Source organism: Podarcis melisellensis (assembly GCF_964234715.1).
Source record: "Podarcis melisellensis genome assembly, chromosome: 2".
In the NCBI taxonomy this organism is placed as follows: domain Eukaryota; kingdom Metazoa; phylum Chordata; class Lepidosauria; order Squamata; family Lacertidae; genus Podarcis; species Podarcis melisellensis.
In genome coordinates, this window is record NC_138529.1 from 93085082 (window position 1) to 93101203 (window position 16122).

General features: G+C 40.7%; 1 protein-coding gene across 1 annotated transcript in view; it reads left to right on the plus strand.

Annotated features, from left to right (window-relative positions):
• The window catches only part of LOC309364393 (contactin-3-like), a 165613-nt gene that overhangs the window by 143739 nt on the left and 5752 nt on the right, over window positions 1-16122 (plus strand). Inside the window, exons 12-19 of the mRNA XM_081901579.1 lie at window positions 4633-4750; window positions 5971-6129; window positions 6236-6385; window positions 8134-8204; window positions 9894-10128; window positions 10320-10435; window positions 11442-11628; window positions 15552-15664. Of these exons, the coding sequence (XP_081757705.1) occupies window positions 4633-4750; window positions 5971-6129; window positions 6236-6385; window positions 8134-8204; window positions 9894-10128; window positions 10320-10435; window positions 11442-11628; window positions 15552-15664 (1149 nt within the window). The remainder of the gene's footprint in view (window positions 1-4632; window positions 4751-5970; window positions 6130-6235; window positions 6386-8133; window positions 8205-9893; window positions 10129-10319; window positions 10436-11441; window positions 11629-15551; window positions 15665-16122) is intronic.

Sequence of the window (16122 nt, forward strand, 5' to 3'; positions counted from 1 at the left end):
GATGAGGGGTTCCCGGCTGCGTTCCCCTCAATGGAGAAGTTTAAAGGAGCACCGCCTGGCAAGGCTGAGGCAGCCCAGCAGCTGAATCAGAAGCGGTACAGGAGCTCTCAGATGCAGCTGCTGGGCTGCTTCCACCTTCCCCGACCCCAGCCCCTGTTCCGTCTGGCTGCCTTCAGGTGGCGCAGGGGCTCTGAGCAGCCCCGATCCCGCTCCTACTTGCATACAAGCAGGAGCGGGGTCAGGGATCTCTCAGCTGGGAAGCAGAGGCTTCACACTCCCCAGCTCAGCAGCCCCGATCCCGCTCCTACTTGTGTGCATTGCTCCCAGCGCGCCAGATGCTGGGCTGAAAGTGCCTCAGGTCCCGCCATGAGACAGTTTCTCCAAGCACCCTGCCAGCTTATTTCAACATTGTGGTTTATTGTCATACCGTGATGTTTTGCTGGTGATGCACCGCGATGTTGAAAACCTAATATCACATAGCCCTACTCCAGAGCTTTATTCATTTATATTTCTACTCTGGAACATTTGTAACTAGTTAAATCCAGTCCAACTTATGCACAGGTGTACTTCCTTTCCAAGCTGAGGTGAGCTCATCTCTTTAAAAGCAGGGGATTAAAATTAGAAGTTTTGCCCAGATTTCTCCAGTACTGTGGGAGTGAACTACAGATGGTCTTTGATAGCGTATGCTAATTGAGGTGACACTTCTTCAGAAAAGCACACATAAGACAAGCTAGAGAGCACACATGCATGCAGACAGATATGTATAGTCCTTAAATATTACATTTTGCCTGGTGTGTAGTAAGCTAGTCTCCACCACCACCACCCCAGATGTCCAAGCAAGTAAGGATTAAACAAAAATTGCCTTACCATTCTCTTGACAGATGATGCACACAGCTTCTGAACTGTTAACATGCTGCCTGTATGCCACTGAAGATATTACTGTGTCAGAAAGCCTATTATCAGCTGAAACTGGGTAGACATCAGTATTAGAAATGGTTACAATGTGGTTACTGGTTTTAATACCTCCCAGACTGCTGGTGATTTCTGTTTCAAGAGTCAGTGTAGTGCCGGTCAGGGAAGGTGACCTTCCTGTCATTGTGACTTGACCACAGCAACACATATCTAATTTCACTGGCTGAAGATGTGAATGAAATCTCTCCGACTGACAGAATTCCAAGAAACATTGGCAGTTTGAGAGCATGTTGCTGCACCATTTTTGTAGTGCTTTCATAATACCCAATACTGAGTTACACAAAACGCTAAGGCTTTGGTAGCACATCCTTCGTGATACGGTGAATGATTAATATTGGAATTCCACTTTCACTCTCTCTCTTGCCAACATGATATTGTTCACCGTGATTAGATACAGCATTGTTTTGTCTATTCAAACATGTCATCGGAGAGGTGCACAAGCTTATATAGAGAGTTTGACAATCCCACAGGCAAATTTATACTTAGTGCAAGATTTATTTCAGCAAATAAATTACCGCACTGGAAAGGGTGAATGTGGGTGTCTTAGCCTTGAGGGTTGCTTTACACTGTCAGTTCTCACTGTTGTGTGAATTTATATGTTGTGCTCTCTGGAAGAATTTTGAGCCGCAGTTTTTTACACCAAACATCACACTCTTTCCCATTAATTGTATACAACACTTTTTACAGATATTCCAGCTTGTATTAAACATAGAAATAGTCAATCATTACCAGGTACTTAAGTTTTCAATTAAGCTAGTCACTTCAAAAAACTGGCAAGGAGAATATTACATTTGGTTTAAGACACTTTCTTTTAAATAAGATGTGACTTTGCATTTTTGGAAAGCAAAGGCCACTGAAAATAATTTAATCAAAAGATTAAAGTGCTGCTGATTGAGATCATAAGGGAAACAGAAGGAAAATAAAGCATCTAAACCATATCTAGGGAACTTTTTTGAGCCTGAGGGTTGTGTTTCCTGATTGCCAGTGTTCCAAGGTCCTTATGTAAGTGGTGAGTGGGGCCAAAACGTGAACAAGGTGTGTGCATGAACATGCATGCATGCACACCACACATGAATGCAGCACACATAGCATGCACACACCATCCCCAAAACGCAAAAACTTTCCTGCAATATAAAGAAGCACAATCATTAACATTACCTCTTTCCATCGGTTCATAAAAACTCTCTTACCCAACCATCCCACCACAAACGAGAAATCTCCATCCAAAAAAGACCCAATAAACTCTTTGCAACAAAGTCAGCATTTCTTTTTCTTATGAACGTGGCTTTGTGCTTAAGAAGCTCTCAGTGGGTCGTCCTGTTATCTTCTCTCTCTCTCTCTCTGTCTCTGTCTCTGTCTCTCTCTTAACGGGATTGATTTTTGGTTCTTATGCACTGCTGTTTTTGTAGCCTTAGAAAAGAAAATGCTTGCCTAACTCCTGTCCTCTGTTTAGTTGTTATTCTTCGTTTCATTCATTATTTATTGTTGGTGTTATAGATTGTGAACAATCAAAATAAATTACTGGTGGTTTCCTATAGTCGCATACATGCACAGTGTGAGATGATTTTATTTGACAGAAACACACAAGTGTCTATCTGACACTGATGCATTGTTAAGGGTCATACAAAGTGTGATGTCTTGAAGTGTGAAGTCACAGTAGACATTTGTGCTTCGGAAAGATAAAGTTTTGCAAGTTTGAAAAATGAGACACAGAGAGAGAGAACCACTTGTCAGCCTTCTGTCACTGGAACTGGAATTTTTAATGCTTCTAAGAGCTGCTCTCTTTTTAAGGAGATCCTCATTACAAACATCTCTGGATAGAACAATGGGTACTCAAGTCATTTGGCTTCTTTTTTTTTATAAGGTCAGTTTTATATTTGCTGCGCACCTGTCTGCCCAATTTGGGGCTGGATGCTAGTTTCAGCCAGTAATTGGGGGCATAGATAATATCGGAGTCAGATGGCAGGCAGAAGGTTAAATTGCTCAGGCTAAAGAGAAGAAGCAAAGACCTGGTATAATAAGAGACCCATTATCCCCATGGATAACTTGGCTGGTTATGTAGTTAACAAGGCTCAGACTGGGCATGGCAAGTGACAGGTGTTTTGTGCCCATAGTACATGGTGGCACCCAACAGCAGAGGCCTGGCCTTCTGTACCTACTCCTCTGTCTTTTGCCTTACTTGCACAGGCAGAAAGAGGCCAGAGTGTGGCTACTGGGACTCCTAGTTCAAAGACCCATGGTATCCTTAGACGAGTTTCTTCCACTAAAATGAAAGCTTCTCCCTTTACATCTAGGACCCTTTGATCCTTAAAAGGTAAAGGGACCCCTGACCATTAGGTCCAGTCGTGACCGACTCTGGGGTTGCGGCGCTCATCTCGCTTTATTGGCCAAGGGAGCCGGCGTACAGCTTCCGGGTTATGTGGCCAGCATGACTAAGCTGCTTCTGGCAAACCAGAGCAGCGCACGGAAACGCTGTTTACCTTCCCGCCGCAGAGGTAACCTATTTATCTACTTGCACTTTGACATGCTTTCGAACTGCTAGGTTGGCAGGAGCTGGACCCGAGCAACGGGAGCTCACCCCGTCGCAGGGATTCGAACCGCCGACCTTCTGATCAGCAAGTCTTAGGCTCTGTGGTTTAACCCACAGCGCTAGAAACCAATCCGGTGTTGGAGTTCTTTTGTTGTATGCTTGCTTTTAGCATCTTACATTTGTACTTGATATTTTTATTTATTATTTTTATTATTAACTTTCTATGCTTCCCTTCATTTGAGGATCACAGGGCAGTTCACCACAAAATACGAATACAAAATGAGAACACAAAATACACAATAAAACAAAAACAAACCAATAACACCCCTCCAACAAACACATTTAAAAGGCCATAGAATGTTAAACAGCCAAAGGCCTGGTTGAAGAGAAACGTTTTCACCTAGCGCCTAAAGATGTGGAATGAAGGCGCCAGGCGAGCATCCCTGGGGAGAGCATTCCACAAGCGGGGAGCCATAGCAAAAAAGCCCCCATTGCTGTGTTGCTGCCCTCTGGACCTCTTGTGGAGGAGGTGCATGAAGAAGAGCTTCAGATGTTGATTGCAGGGTCCAGATCAGTTCATAAAGGAAGTCAGGTCACATCCACAATCCCAGTTCTTTTATTCATATAAATTTAAAGGGCACCTTTTTATTATTCCCCTCCAGCTTTCTCAAAATTCCCCAGGGAAGCAAATCTAGCTACTGAAAAGAATTTCATCTTCCTCTGTCATATTCTGTTCTATCTCTGTTGTGCATGCACACGCTAGTGCACAGTAGACAGACTGCATTCCATGCAAGCAATTATTGATAGAAGTGTTACTTCAAAGCTGGTTTCTTCCTTTTGGGGACAGGTTGCAGCTCAGTGCGTACAGCACATGCTGTCATGCAAAAGGTTGCAGGTTCAGCCCCTGACATTTTCAGTTAGGACTGAGATGGGCTCCTGCATGAAATTCTGGTGAGCTGCTGCCAGTCTTGTGTCAACAGTAGTGAGCTAGATGGACTAATGATCTGACTCAGCACCAGGCAGCTACCTCTCTTTCTCTCTTTACCCGAAAAAAACCAAATGCTGTTGAACCAAGAACAAGCAAGCTAACTGAATATAAATTTTAAATATATATATATTTATCTGAACAGAGTGCATCAGGAGACTTAATGATTAGGAATATCCAACTGAAACACAGTGGAAAATATGTGTGCATGGTGAAGACGGAAGTGGACAGTGTGTCATCTGCAGCAGATCTCATTGTTCGAGGTATGAGCAATGCTACTTACTTACCTAAGCATAAGTAAACACCTCTGGGTGTTTCCAGATTGAGTTTGAGAGTTCTGTTGTTTTATCTAAAGTGTCAGACACTGCCTTGCAAACCTCAAGAAAGTGTTCCTTTTTGCCATGTTGATTTCCTGCTGGTTCAATATGTACACTGAGATCTATCAGGACCAGCAGTAGTGACAGAAAGAGAGAGACTGTATGTTGGAACTCTGGTTGATGTCCCTGTCAAAGAGTGCTAAATTAGCAGTGGTGGGAGATAGTTTCTGAATGTTTCTTTCTAGCTTCCCATAGGTTTCTGAGGTGTTCCTCCTACTTCCTGAGATCTGAGGAAATGAACAGTACACAATACACATATTCAGTTTATATGTTGCAGTGGGGGGGGGGGATGCTTGTGTTGCTATTGAAAGCAATAAATCTTCTGGAGGCTTGGGGGGGGGGCCAGCACAGGTTTAGGGGGCACAAGGGAGAGGGGGAAGGTATATTACTGTGCAAGTATACATCAATTCATGCTGTACAAATTAATACTAATTTGGATGAAATTTGTCTTTATGTGTAAAAGTGAATGTGACAATCTTCATCCGTGGCTACACTATTTTACTTCAAAATAACATTGTATTAGCTCTTACTTGATATTCTCTCTGTGGGTTTTGATTTTAAAATGTATTTAAGAAGAAGTAGAAGAACACAGTAGTATATTTTGTAAACTGAAGAAAATCCTTATTTCCAGAAATGCTTAAGAAAGCTTTCAGGGTTAAATTGCTGTCCAGGGTGCTGATGCGGTTTTGTGCAGGGGAGAAATGACTACGGAGCGAACATCATGGCAAAAACTGCTTTAGATAACAAATTGTCAAACCAAAAAGATGTATTAGCAGATTAAGGCAGGACATCAAGGACTAAAGTAAAAGACGCTGATTTGAAAAGGTAGTGAAAAGTTGCTGAATAAAGGTCCCCGGAAGAATACATCATCTGCTCTCTGCTTGTGAAACTGCTGTTTCAGAACTTGCTTTTACAACTATAAAATAACCAAGCAGGAGTTTAGTAAATGTAAAAAATGGCAGTTTTATTGCAATCTAAATTGTTTTCTTCCCCCCACAGTGCTGGCAAAATAGAAATCAGCTGGCACTGTGTTTAAAGATTTGTAGAATAAGTGCTGCCTTCATAACACCTTTCCAATTTAAAAATCTAATATCTTATTGCATTAGGCTCACCTGGACCACCGGAACGTGTAAAAGTGGATGAAATAACAGCTACCACAGCCCGGCTTACTTGGCATGAGGGCTTAGATAATCACAGCCCAATCGCTAGTTATACAATACAGGCCAGGACACCCTTTTCAGTGGGATGGCAAAGAGTCACAACAGGTAGAGGGAAATATTTTTGAAGTGTTTATGAAGCCTGCATTTTAATATTTTATTGTTGTGGAGGAAACCAGGAATTTGCAGTTTCTTTCAAAATACTCTGTTACAGTTCCTGATGTCATTGATGGGAAGACGTTCACAGCCACTGCAGTAGACTTAAACCCTTGGGTTGAATATGAATTCCGTATAGTTGCCAGTAACAAAATCGGAGGTGGAGAACCTAGTTTACCCTCAGAAAAAGTAAGAACTGAAGAGGCAGGTTAGTGGGTTTTTTGTTTGTTTGCTTGGTTCAATTGATACAAGTTCAGTGCAGCAGGTTTTCAAACCTTTACATTTTTTAAAAAACTTTTGTAAAATTATTTGATTTTTTTTCTGTTTTTAGGCAGTTCAAGAGATGAGTACTTGGCACTCAGTGACTAACCAGATTTATAATACACAAGTGCTTGTGTGCTCAGACAACTTTTACATGAAGTTACATATTAATGCATATACTGAAAACCTTCCCCTTGTACAAAATGATGAACTAGAGAAGCCAAATTGTAACAGTGGGGTGCTTGCTGAATTCTGTTCCGTCCAAAGTGAAAAGTGTCACCTATCTGTTCTGCTAGAAGTTGTTGCCATAGCACTGCTTGACAGAATGGCTTTTGCTGGCATGTCTAATGCTTTGCTTTTGGCACCACTGAACATTCTTAGGTGAGGCATAGCAAAGCGCATATACTGTGGACCCTCACATCCTAAGATAAGGAAAACCAATTTCAGTCACCACAGGTTGGAGATTACTGGAGAAGGTCACTAAATAGTGGTGTTTGATGTGCAGCCCTGGAATATTTTAGGTAAAGGCGAGAAATAAGCCTACACAGGAATAAGAAAATTATTCCACAGTATTGCGGCTTTGCCATTGATGTTTAGAAAGTAGAAAAATTGTGAATACAAGTGAAGATCAGAGTATTCTTTGCAGTAGTCAAAACAACTTGTTTATATAGTTTTAAAAAATGGTAGAGAATAAAGTAGGTTTGTGTGAGTATTGAACAGGAGCACTCAGATAGAAATTGCTTAACGATTGTTTTTTCTTCTTCTGAGACTCTGCCACCCACGCTGACAAGGTGACTGCAACCTTTATGTAATGCTTGCACATGCTTCACGGGGTTCCTTTCCTCTTTGTAATACATACATATATTTTCTCTCCTTAGAATGTGATTGTGCAGTTTAATCAGCAGAGCACTGAAAAGCAGGATGTCATAATTCTACTATGATAAGAATTCAGAATGGCCTTCTTAATTTTTGTGCAGCTTTTTAAAAATTACTGAGCATAAATGTAACATAGAAACCAGCTCTGTCTGTCTTGGAGCTACAAGAATTCAAGCACTGCCTGGGAGAAATCTGCCAGTCAAGCAATACTCATAGAACATACTCAGCACTTTGTAGACTTTGTCTGAAGAAGGGTTCCCTTCTTTCAGGAGTCTTAGTATGGTTAAAAAACCCCCAACTTAATTCACTTCTGAATATTAAGAATGGTTATTCCCAATAATAATGAATTTTGACTGTTGAGTACTCATTCGGGTGACTCCAAAATAAGATAGTGGCTTTTAGATAAGTTGGAGACTCCCTATGAACACAGAAACATATAAGTACAAACTTATAGCATCTGTCTGTCTCGAGTGACAATGGAGTGTGCCTCCAGGGGTGAAGTCAAATTGCTGTGCTAGCAGCACCAAAGTGACCTTCCCAGGGTGCAAGCCTAGGAGGGCAGAGAAAGAGAGGAATTGACCTGCTTGAGCCCTCAACATTATAATAAATATCCTGGAGAGGGAGAATTGGGGCCAAGAGAGATGAGATACATGTCATGAGATAAAAGAACCCCTCTTTCTTCACTATGCAGGGATCTAAATAAAGTTCTGTGTCAAGATATAGAACTGATACAGTTTCACCTCTGAATTTCTGGGACCATTTAATTAATTCACCTTCTCTTATATTCATGTGCAGCTAATGTGTGTTTTCCCTGTACAGTGCCTGAGGTACCACCATCTGAAGTGAGTGGAGGAGGTGGCAGCAGGTCTGAACTGGTCATCACATGGGATGTAAGTGTTCTGCTTGGAATTTATTTCCTGAAAGTAGCCTTTTTTATTATCTACTCAGTAAAAAATTACCCAATAACTGACATAAACGTTCATTTATCTGATACAGCTGACTTGTTCTGTCGTCTTAATATGTATGCTTTTCCTGGCCTCTTTCCAGAATATTATCAGAGCAATATTTAGCTAAGCTCATTATTATAATAGTCTCATAGGTTTCCAGAGTTAACACAAAAATTAAAACAGCTACTTGGATATTGAAAGTACCTCTTCTCATCAACTTTATGTCCCCAACAAACAGCATATGTTTTCAGAGTTTTGGTCTGAGATTTCCTGTAAGATTATTTGACACATAAACAAAATCACACAGATTTATCCCAGTCTGGCTGAGGCCATCTGAAAAATACTCCAGTAGGAGAAACCTGTAGATTGAAAGGGTGCGAAGGCCTGCCATTACTTCCCTTAGTGGTATATCCCTTTGATGACAGTGATGACATTGGAAATAGGCTTCTTAAGTCAACACTCTGTAAAATCCTGGGTGTATTTGCCTTAATAGACCCAACTTCCAACCTTCCAAGCCTCCACATAGTGGAAACCCAAACATGGTGTCTCTTACTAAGATTGTCATCCTAAAACTAGTTAGGAATTGCTGTCAAACTGAATGGGACTTGCATCTGAGTAAACACACTTTGAAATTTGTTCATTTAGGGCTAATGAATGCACCAGTCCTTGGTCTCTTTAGGGATAAAGCTTATTGTATTTCTGTTGTGGCTTTGTTTTATGTTCCATTCATTCCTATTCCCCAGGTTACAATCTTCATTCATTTAGTGCTCCTTTCTTCCCTTTATAGTTTCTTTTTTCTAATTCCCACCTTTGTTCCTTTTCCTATTCTCTTCCTTGTAAATGTAATAATCTCTCTTTTGCCATCCATCAGGCTGACTCCCCTCTATCTTTCAAACCCTTCTCAAACAAGACACTTTCTTACTGTACCTAAAGGATGTTATCGCTTCTCTCCCTTTGTTGGTTTCCTATGTCATCTTTCTTTTGCACTGCACATGTGTTTATTAGATTATAATATTAACTTTCTGTGTAGTTGATTATTATGCTTTTTGTGTTACTGGTTTGGATAGGGAATGGGACCTGATCTGTTTTATATTCTGTGCAGCTCTTAATTAATCATCTGTGCTTAATAAATGACTGACAATGATAACTCGGCTTAATGCTGTATGGAATTTATGCCACTGAATACTGGGGCTGAACTGAATGTCCTCTCTGTGAAACATTTAGTGATTAAAAAAACTTGCTAAATCAAGCAATATGCATGCTTTGTAAAAGCCCAGAATGTCGCTGGAAATGGCACTATGAGATCGTGTCGCAGTAGTTCCATTGTACAGGGGTAGAATGAGGTGCCCCTAATGGTAAGTTGGGTCTGCAGACTTCCTTGGGATATACTGCTAAATATATATGCTAGCACATGCATTCCTAATGTGCCCTTGGGTTTCTTAAATTGGATCCCATTGCCCCTTTGGCTAATTTAATAAAAACCCTCAGGAGTCAAGCTTCTCTTCCTCATAATGTTGATTAGACAAATGAGACCTCAAATAATTCTTTTACTAGATTTTTTATGTTTACATAGCTTGAATTTTTTGTTGTTGTTATTTTAGTATTTTATTCATTTACAAATTTTTGGCTTAGCCCGTTCCTGAAGAATTACAAAATGGTGAAGGATTTGGCTATGTCGTAGCTTTCCGACCTCTTGGCGTTACAACCTGGATACAGACAGTTGTCACGTCACCTGACACACCCAGATACGTCTTCAGAAACGAAAGCATCTTGCCCTTTTCACCATATGAAGTCAAGGTTGGTGTGTATAATAATAAAGGAGAAGGACCATTTAGCCCCGTGACCACAGTGTATTCTGCTGAAGAAGGTGGGTTTTTGAATCATCTCTTACATACCTGTCGTTATTTCCCATGTCAATGAGTGAAATATAAATATTTGCTTTGCTAGTATCTGTGAAGCCATGTTAATTAGTTGGCCAGTGAGTTCGTTAAGTTTCTTTGTTTTTCCTGATTCCCCTTCCACCCTGGGTTTTCTTATTGTTTTTGTTTCCTAATGCAGAACCCACCATAGCACCTTCTGGTGTATCTGCAAACAGCCTCTCATCTTCTGTAATTGAAGTCTCCTGGGTTTCCATTCCTTGGAAAATGAGTAGTGGAAGATTGCTGGGCTATGAGGTAAAAATAAAACCCTGTGAAAATGTTCCTTTTCCTAGAAGCTAACATGACTGTGATAAGGTGTTTGGTTTTTTTTTTTTTTTTTACTTTCAAATCATTATTCAGTTGCCTGTTGGAAGCCAAAGCTTGCTGTTAAAATCAGCTGCTCTGTCTTTGCTTCTTTATGGAAAAATGAGTCATGCAAACATCTGGTGATGTACTTTTTTCTCTCCCCCAAATTTTGGAAGGGAAGTTGCTAAACAGCCCTGCTGTTTGAAACTAGAAAGGGAGCTTTCTGCTCCTGAATCTAGACGAACACATGGCATAGTCACAAATAATCTGTTCTGGGGGAGAGTATAAAAGCCAAATGTAACTATTCCCACTTTTTGTCTGTGTAAAACTTGAGCTTTCCCTTATTTCCTGGCCTCATGCCAGATCAATTACTGCAAGCTCACTAAAACTGCATTGAGAATGGAAATCAGTTGGCAGTCAGCTCTGCTTTTGCTATCTGTATATGCCTGCTTGGTATCTACAGCATCTCTTGCTGTTTCTCCAGGAAAGATAAGCACCGTACCCAGTTTCCAATAATAAAAACCCAGTTGCATTTAAATACCCATGGTTGTGCTCCTTTCTGCTTTGGGAAAGGTAGTAAAATTGCATGTGCATGATGACTTTATGTAAACTGGTGTTTAAGCTGACTACAAAACAAGCCAGGCGCAAAATTCGATACTGACATTTGCAATACTTAATAGCAATAGTGTTGTGTGCCCATGTAATGGTAGAGAGCTGCTGAGTAACTGCAACTTCTACAAAATTGAAAATAGAGCTGTTTCTCTGGGTTTTAAACAAAAACTTGGGGGGGGGGGAGGTTTCCCTTTCAATACTGTGCTATTTCCCATGATAATCTGAAAGTAAAATTGCATTCAGACAGTTGGACCTGCTAAGCAATAGGTTATAAACAGCTATATCAGTGTAAGCAGCAAGGTCAACAATATGTTCTAAGTAGCCTACTCTTTGTATCCTTTAGGTGAGGTACTGGAATAATGGTGGAAAAGAACAGTCTTCCAACAGAATAAAAGCCATTGGAAATGAGACATCAGTAAGAATAACAGACTTGATGAGCAACCTTGTGTACTATACAGCTGTTCGAGCATACAACAGTGCAGGAGCAGGTCCTTTCAGTGCCACTGTCAATGCTACCACAAAAAAAACACGTAGGTGTCATCACTAGGGGCAGGAGGGGGAAATGTCACAATGGGGTTCCTTTTCTTGCAAGGAAAACAAAATAAACTTTTAATAATGCTACCGTAAGCTCTGTGATGCTTTGGAAACATGCTTGCTTAACCAAAGAAGTTTCAATAATAGACCTTTTATCTATTTTTTGTGTCTTCTGGGAAGACAGTAACACAACTCGTACATAATGGGAGCAGTGCTTGGACTGTTTTCAGATATAGGCAAGCAACTGGGCTTCAGTATACCAAAGCATTCTCTGTGCACCTGAAACAACATTCCTGTTGTACTGATAATCTGGCAGTAACCAATTTGTTGCTCAATAACTTAAACCTTTGGGATTCTAGAGCTACATATCAGTCATGCATCGTTGGAGTTTGGTTCTGATTCCTTTAGGAAAAGGGAAGTCTTTCAAGCTGTGAACCCTGTCACTGCTGAAGAATATGTGTAGCTGTGTGTGTGTGCGCGCGCACAGACACACACATCCAACAGTGAAGGATACTGTTTCACAGACTAGTGGGCATGTATACAATTCTGATGTGGGTGATATGCATAATATATTTGGATTTGCACCGGCTGCATTCTGCCAGCTTTGGATAGGCAAGAGCACGGAGGTTGCTGTTATTACTATTACCTACTACTATTACTACTATTGTTAGCATAATTGGAAGTCTCGGGGGGGGGAGCGTTCCTATTACTTGCCTTCAATATAGTGGCAATGTTGTGGTACATATTGAAACATAGCTGTATCTTACTGTTGCTACATGAGATGCAGGATTCTCCTTGAACTGTTGCCTCTTGATTTGACTAGAAATGGGCAAATTGCCCCCATATGGTACTCGGAGTATCTCAGAAATAAAGCACTTTGTCCTCCAATATATCAAAAACACATTGGCTCCTTTCCCAAGGCTCTTGAAAAAGGAAGGCATCTCCCCCACCGCCCCGCCGTGCCAAAAGCACTCCCACCTAATGAGCATCCAGTGCTGCTCTCACTGCCACTCAACTTCAACATAAATTTGTATAAAGTATAACTCAGATGGATTAGCTTATTCCTCTAGGTGTTAAGATGGAGGTTAGAATTAGCATCAAAATCTATAGTTTAGAAATCTGAAATACCTCCCCTCCCTGGTGGTCAGAGGACTCTACTCCCTAGTGGTCATTTATTTTTTAAATTTTATTTATTTGAAGGTTTATAAACTGCCTCACAGCCAAAAGATACCAAAGCAATGTCCAGTAAAATAAAGTTAGGTAAAATATAAAAGAGAATGGTGTACAAACTTAGTAAATTGATTGTCTAATTTTAGCCGCCTACACACAAACACACACACTCAATACACACATTGCGATCATGTGCAGATTTTAAAGTTGCTGCCTGGTGATTTGACAGATTGGCAGGTCATCCGTATGCAGAACTTCCAGGGGACTGGGGTGCGGAGGTCATGGGAGAGGGAAGTCACCAATTTGCCTTTTAAAACTTGGTTTTACTGCTGGCAGATCAGGTAGAGCCCAGTACAGAGTATCAGTTCTTCAGAACTACTTAGGTGTTCCCACAGATATGCCAGTAAATTTCACTTTGTGCCATCATTTCAGGAATTTAGCCTTATTAGAATTCTTGGGGGCGGGGGGAAGCTAACCAATCCAGTTTAATTTCTGACGCTCTCAGATTCAGCATGAGTTTCAGCATTCTCATCACAGTCTATTATTGCACAGTGGGTCCGTAATAATTGAGGCTCTCCTAATTGCAACTTTCTGATGTGATGTGGAGAGATGGAAATGTGTATTTCAATATAGATTTGGGAACCAGTGAAGAGGCTCGTAGAAATTAAACAAGGAGAAACTAGTAATGACCCCTGTGGCTGAACACGGCTATTCAGGTTATGATGTTACAATTCCGTAGTAATTGAAAAAGTAAAATCATTTTCAATGACCTTTGTCTTTTTAATTATAATCCTAATGTAAGATTGAAAACTGCCTATTTATCTTATAAAGGTTGAAGCAAGTCAAGGGCACATGCTACACAGTTGATTGTTATCTCTCCCCACCCCTGCTCATCCCTGCAGTAGGCATTGTGGAAAATGAAAGTTCCCTTTCATGCTTGCTTCCCCTTCCTTAAAAAAATATTTGAATGCTAAGGTTGAAAAACACTTGCATGCAGGACTATTGTTATTTATTAATTACCGTAATAATGACCACGACAAGGGACTGATGGCCATATCCCCCACTTTCAGATCACTCTCACTCTGCTCAGCCAAGAAACAAGGTCCAGAATGTGACCTGCCATATGCAATCTACAGGTCTGCAATCACAAATGGGGCAGAGCCACTGGCCTAGCTCCCCAGCAGGTTGGTCACTTGTGTTTATTGGGGAGGTGTGGGGCAGTGGGAAGCCATGCTTCCATCAGTATTACTACACCATGCTGGCTTTCCCACCGCCTCACCCATCTCCCTCCCAGTAAGCAACAGCCACCCACCTAGCGAGAAGTTAGTGCAGTGAGCCACTTCTGTCTACAGTTACGGCCGTGCCCTGCACTTCGCAGCTTGAGCAACCAATACACATTTCCCCAGGAGAACATTACGTATAACAAACCACAGCATAGATCATTAGCATGCTTTGAAATCAATGCCGCAACAGCCAGGCTTAGCCATTTATCACTTTAGCGGATACTAATATAATTATCCTGCAGTTTTAGGAGATAGTGATTTGTTACAGAAGCTCTGTGGCTGAAAACCCGGATAGGACCGAGCCGAAAATAGTGGTGGTGTGTGTTTGTTTTTCTGAACAGTTTAGCCAGTATCTAAAAAGCAGCCCCACCCTTAAATATTTTTGTTGCATGGAGTGCATTCAGCTATTGTTGAGTTGTTAACCTCTCTCAATTGACTTTGTTTGCCCTCAGTTTACATAAGCTCATAGACCAACCTGATTGGCTGCACAACATTCTGTTGGAAATGTTTGCTACGTGATCAGCAATCACATAACTGAATAATGCAAGGAGATGAAAGAAGCCTAATAAAGTCTAATTAAAGGAAGGCTAATAAAAATGCTGCCAAAGCAGCAGCCAACAGAGAACAATGACACGAAACAGCGATGTCAAAATTTCCTGGAAACTGAAATGTTAAATGCATCTCTAAACAGGTTAAAATGTTGGTTGAAATTTCAAAATTGGGCTAATAGAACCGTTTATGCTTTATTTGTGTGAGTGCGCACACTAACTTTAAACAGTTAGAAACACATTCAAGTTCACCATCTCTTGACTGAATTAAGCAGTTCTCATCACTACCCAGAATGACAGCTTAATAAATAACAGTTTGTTTTTCTTTGACTTTGAATTTGCTTTTCATTTTATTTTCTTAAAACTAATAGTTACACTTTGAAAAGCACCCCCATTGCAAATTCCACCTAAACAATGTTCTGTCATGGTATGATTGAGTCTTTAAAATGGTCTCTCTTATTTGTCGCAATTTGTAGGGTTCCTTTACTAATCACTTAAGAAAGAACAGAAAGGAGTACAGCGAGAATGAGGCCTCCGTGTATAGGGCGGTGTAGAAGTTGAATGAATGAATGAATGAATGAATGAATGAATGAATGAATGAACAGATCCCCCACCAATGAAGTACATGTAACAACAACAAAACAAAAAACAACAAAAAGTTGCAGTGTTTTATGCTGACACTTCTCTTTGAGGATATTTAATGGAAGGTCCAAAGTCATTTTAAAACATAATAATATTTACATGCCTCTCCATATTTTAAGAAATGAATCTAGAGTACAAATGAGATGGCTCTTTGTGAAAGTGCTCCTACATCTAACATGTCATGACAGTCAATTTACCTGGCTTGTTATTTGCTCGCACGTAATAAATCTCTAATGCCAAGTAAATTAAAATCATGTTTTCATTATGCATTTCTAGCGCCCAGCCAGCCTCCAGGAAACGTTGTGTGGAACGTTACTGACTCCAGGGTCATGCTGAATTGGGAGCAGGTGCATGCAATGGAAAATGAGTCAGAAGTCATTGGTTATAAGGTAAGTAACCAGCGAGACTGCAGTGATACTATTCAGAATGCTTGCTTAGAAACAGGCTGTTTGTATCAGTGCTGGGAAATACTCCTTTTCCACTGATTATCTTTTTTTATATAAAAAAACAAAACACCAAAAGCCTCCTGTAATATAAAATGTAGGGCTAAACGAAAATGTGTCAGGTCTTAATATCTCCACAACCTCAGTTCTTAGGAAACTTGTATAGGAATTCGTTCATCTATTTGTTTTTTTCAAAATATAGTCCGGCCCCCCACAAGGTCTGAGGGACAGTGGACCGGCCCCCTGCTGAAAAAGTTTGCTGACCCCTGTATTGCATCAATTCTTTGGCAGTATCAAATGCTCCTGCACACATTCATCGGTATCTTCACAGCAGGCTCCCTTTTGAATGCTCTAATTAGCAATTGAATTAGGCCTAGAACAGGAAAAACAACCACTTAAAATGT